This window comes from Pelodiscus sinensis, chromosome 17, assembly GCF_049634645.1.
Source record: "Pelodiscus sinensis isolate JC-2024 chromosome 17, ASM4963464v1, whole genome shotgun sequence".
Lineage (NCBI taxonomy): Eukaryota > Metazoa > Chordata > Testudines > Trionychidae > Pelodiscus > Pelodiscus sinensis.
This window is the reverse complement of record NC_134727.1, coordinates 39199737-39204633: the sequence shown is the minus strand read 5'-3', so window position 1 is coordinate 39204633 and position 4897 is coordinate 39199737. Positions and strand designations below refer to the sequence as shown.

General features: G+C 52.5%; 1 protein-coding gene across 1 annotated transcript; it reads left to right on the top strand.

Moving 5' to 3' along the window:
• Positions 1-1157: 1157 nt before the first annotated feature.
• Positions 1158-4897, top strand: MED7 (mediator complex subunit 7). The gene is made up of 2 exons (XM_075900620.1): positions 1158-1310; positions 3131-4897. The coding sequence occupies exon 2, from the start codon at positions 3149-3151 to the stop codon at positions 3839-3841; it is 693 nt and encodes a 230-aa protein (XP_075756735.1). The 5' UTR covers positions 1158-1310; positions 3131-3148; the 3' UTR covers positions 3842-4897.

Below are 4897 nucleotides of genomic sequence, written 5' to 3'. Positions count from 1 at the left end.
CTGCCAGCTGCTTCCAGGATCCACTGGTGGGAAGCACCCCAATCTCCTACCCCAGCCCTAAGTACCCTCCTGCACCCCAAAGCCTTCATCCCTGGTTCCACCCCAGAGCTCACTTGACTCCCAGTTGGAGCCCACATTCCCCGCACCCCAACTCCTCACCCCAGCCTTGAGCCCCACCACTCGCGAACTCCCGCCCAGCGCCTGCACCCCAACCCCCACCCCTGCTCCAGCCCAGGGAAGGTGAAATGAGGGTGGAGGAACAGGAGCCACATGTGTGTGGGGCTGGGACCTGGGAGGCAGGGGCAGAACCCCATAGAAGGGGGGGACAGAGCCTCAGGGCAGGTATGGGGGGGCTCAGAGAAAGGGGGGCAGGGATGTCTGCAGTGGACACTTGGTAGCCCCACTGGCTGCCACACGCCTTTGCCCCCTGCCCAGGCCAGGAGCAGGAGGGTGCCTAGGTGCAGGCACTGCCAGTGCAGTGAAGGAAGAGAACTGGGGCACACTGGGGGGGGGGACTGAGATGACGCTGATGGGCAGGGGGGGCTGAGACGCATGGGGGGGCAGGGGGTGGCACTGAGGGGCTGGAGAGACACTGAGGGTCACTGAGGGGGCTGGGAGGCACGGGGGGGGGCTGAGGGGTCACTGAGGGGCTGGGGGGGTCACTGGGGGGGCTGGGAGGCACGGGGGGGGCTGAGGGGTCACTGAGGGGCTGGGGGGGTCACTGGGGGAGCTGGGAGGCACAGGGGGGGCTGAGGGGTCACTGAGGGGCTGGGGGGGTCACTGGGGGGGCTGGGAGGCACGGGGGGGGCTGAGGGGTCACTGAGGGGCTGGGGGGTTACTGGGGGGGCTGAGAGGCGCTGGGGGGGTCACTGGGGGGTCACTGAGGGGCTGGGGGGTCACTGAGGGGGCTGAGAGGCGCTGGGGGGTCACTGGGGGGTCACTGAGGGGGCTGAGGGGCCGGGGGGGGGCCGAGCCCCACACGGGCCCCTTGTGAACCCGCCCCTGGCCCTACCCAGCTGGCCCCGAGGCGATGAGCTACACCCCCTGCGCGCATGCGCGGCCAGCCCAGCGCCCTCACTCCCCCGCCCCCCGCCGGGCATCCGCTCCCGGCAGGCTGCGCGCGGCCAGGCCCCCGCCCGCCGGCCGCAATGGGGCGGGGCGGGGCTGTGACGGGCGCCGGGAAGAGCCAATCCGACGGCGACGTCCCCGCCCCGGGCCGTCCCTGCGGGCCAATGGGAGGAGGGGCGGGGCCGCCGGAAGTGAGTGCGGCGGGTCGGCGGCGGGGAGCTCGGGAGCCGTAGCGGCAGCAGGTGAGTGTCCCCCCCCCCTCCCGGGGCCCCTCAGAGCCCGGCTCCGCCCCCCCGCCGCGCCCCGGTGGGTGCTCCCGCCGGCCGGGCCCGTCGCCTCAGGGCCCGGCCCGTGGGGGGGGCTGAGGGGGCAGCGCAGGCCCCCGATAATGGGGGGGGGCCGAGCCCCCGCGCACAGACCCGGGCGAGCCCCCCCCAGACTCGCTGCATTTGGGCCCCCCCGGTGGTGTGACCCCCCCGCCCCGCGCGGTTACTGAGCACTGCGAGGGGCACCGAGACCCTCCTGCAGCCGGGCGGGAGCCAGGTTCAAATCCGCCTCGTGGTGCTTACCGCGTCACTGAGGGGGGGGGAGGAGGGCTCCCCAGCTCCATAAACCCCCAATTCCAAAACCGGTTCTTTGGAAATGTGGTGCATTCACACCGAGCCACGTTTCGAGAGAACGCGCCGTTTGGGGGCAGCCCTCAGCCCGGGTTCCACTGGGATGCTGGAATAGCGCCCGCTGGCTTGGAATAACAGGCACCTTTAAAAGATGCGGAGCAGCGAAATAGCCCCGCTGGCTAGTGTCCCCAAATAGCCCCGCTGGCTAGTCTCCCCAAATAGCCCCGCTGGCTAGTGTCCCCAAATAGCCCCGCTGGCTAGTGTCCCCAAATAGCCCCGCTGGCTAGTGTCCCCAAATAGCCCCGCTGCCTAGTGTCCCCAAATAGCCCCGCTGGCTAGTCGTGCCTTAGGAAATTAGGTCCGTATACGTGCATCGTGGCTTGTTAAGATATGGGGTAGCTGTTTTGGGATACCTCCATTATCCTGAAATAGCTGTGTAGTGTAGACGTACCCTGACGGATTTCATCCCCTTTCTCTTGGGTTTAAGGACACATTCAAGTCAATTTAAGCGGCATTGTAATTTCAATGGAATCTGTGCAAGTTTTAGTGGATGCTAAAATGTCCAAGGTTGATAGACTGTAAAATAAAGCCCCTCAACCACAATCCTCCTCCCAGGGGAATCAGTGGGAAGTTTGATACTAAGTGCCCCAGCCTCACTCGCCAGGGTGAGAGTTGGGGCTCCTTTCTCGTGGTGTTTTTTTGTTTTTAAAGGAGGGGAGAGGGTGTTGAAGTGTGTTTATATAGAGGGTGTTAAACTGTGTCTGATTTTAAATTGATCCTTGAAGTGTTTCATCTAAAGCCAGAGCTGTGTGATCCGGGGTTGGTAATGGACCTGATGGCGTCTTCTGTCTTTGTGACTAGTCTGATGTGGCTAAGAGTGGCAGGGGTGGAGAGCTGAGGCCTGCTCACTGGCCTATGTGAAACACAAGTGCCTGACTCTCATAAAATACCAAACATAGCACCCTCATCTGCAGTCTGACAGAGATTCCAAGCACTGAATGCATGTCAAGGCTGAATCCTGCTTGTATCTCTCAAGGCTCTTCCAGTCTAGGGCATGTTAACTAGTGGGAGGAAAGCTCAGATTCTTTGCTAATGTTGCTGTGCCTGTTCTTTGAGTAAACAGAGAACTTGGGTTTGTAATTTTGATAGACCAGTCCCTACCGGGATTGATAGATACTAAAGGTGGAGCTAAATACCAAAGCTGATCGTAAAAATGTATCTTGCCACATTTCTAGAAAAGTCCATTTTCCAGTAGCTCCTAGCACAGGAAGTTATTTCAGAAATTGCTGTTAATATTGCAAGTCCACTGGGGGATCTGGATGGGGTAGGTGATGTATTTCTAACGATGACTTTAGATCCCATTTGCTGAAAGGGGAGTATTTAGATATGCAGTAAAACTAATTTATAACTAGCTTACTCTTACATTTTTGTGGGTTGTTCCATAGGTAGTTTCATCTGCCACAATGGGTGAACCTCAGCAAGTGAGTGCTCTCCCTCCACCTCCAATGCAGTATATAAAGGAATATACAGATGAAAATATTCGGAAAGGTCTAGCTCCCAAGCCGCCTCCACCTGTGAAAGACAGCTACATGATGTTTGGTAACCAGTTCCAATGCGATGATCTCATTATTCGACCCTTGGAAAGCCAAGGCATTGAACGATTGCATCCCATGCAGTTTGACCACAAGAAGGAACTGAGGAAACTCAATATGTCTATTTTGATCAACTTTTTGGACCTCTTGGATATCTTGATAAGGAGCCCGGGCAGCATAAAACGGGAGGAGAAACTGGAAGACTTAAAACTGCTTTTTGTCCATGTCCATCATCTTATAAATGAATATCGACCCCATCAAGCCAGGGAGACGCTGAGGGTTATGATGGAGGTGCAGAAACGGCAGCGCTTGGAGACAGCGGAGAGGTTTCAGAAGCATTTAGAGCGAGTTGTAGAGATGATCCAGAACTGCCTGACCTCCTTGCCTGATGATTTGCCTCATTCAGAGGGAGGGATGAGGTTAAAAACTGAGCCCATGGATATTGATGACAGCAACAATTGTATTGGACGGACTGAACAGCGCAGAGAAGTTGCTGGCTGCAAGAAAGAACAGGTTTTAGACAAAGATGCTGCTATGTGTAGCATTATTGATGAAATGACATGAGAAGACACTCTTGTAATTGTACAGAATTCTTGGGGACATGAAGTGGACTGGCTAATAGAAGTCATATGGAATGGTTTGTTTGTTTTTTGTTGGAGGTTTTTTTGCTGCTTTTGGTATCTGTATATATAAATCATCAAGGAATTTAGTGTATATAAACATTTAACCCAGAAATCTTATTTTTGTAGACCTAGGTAAGGTTTTTGCAGTTGACCAAACAGAAGCATTGCTTGAAATTTTGTAGATGTAATTTCTATGGTGTGCTGTTTCGAACAGAAAAGCTTTAAATCTTGTGAAATATTTTGTTGAAACAAGTGCATCATGTCAGTTGAGTTAAGCTTTATTCCATGGTTGTATTATAGTTTCATTCAGTCACTTGCTGGTTTTATGGATGCACTTATTTAAATATAGGTTTGAGAAAAGATCAGTCTCTGTGGGGAATCTGGATTTGACAATTTCAAACAAGTTAAAGGTAACTTGTAAAAATGTTATGGTAAGTAACTATAAAACTATATTCTGATATAAAAGACGAGTTTATTGTTTACAATGTTGGTAAGTCAAAATTTCATTCTCTCCTTTCTAGTTTTGTAAAGTCAATATAATTGTCTAAAAGAATGCCTACTTCTGTTAGTGACTTATACAGTCAATGTTGGTATCCTAACTCTCGTAAGTAACTCTACAATAAAACCGGTGCAGGAGGCAGTCTCAGTAACAAAATAGTTTTAAATTTTCCAAGGATTAATCAACAGTATTCTTTTAAAAAAGAACTAGCTACTACCTTCTTTAAACATGCCATGGATTATATTCTTTGAATGCTAACATTGTTTAATACACATGTTCGTTGACAGTACCAGAAGTAAAAGCAGTGGCCACTTCTCTCTTAGCCAGTATCAAATCACAGACTCACACTCTGTGTGAAGACAGGCTGACTTATAAATGAATATTAACAATTATTGGTTATTTGTTTTCAGAACACTAACAAACTAATCCCAGCAAAAATTCCATTTTGTACAATGCTTTGCTGCCTATTTTGAATAAAACTGAATATAATTTATTTTA

Coding starts and splice junctions, on each gene's coding strand:
- MED7 (XM_075900620.1), top strand. CDS start 3,149: ATGGGTGAACCTCAGCAAGTGAGTGCTCTCCCTCCACCTCCAATGCAG.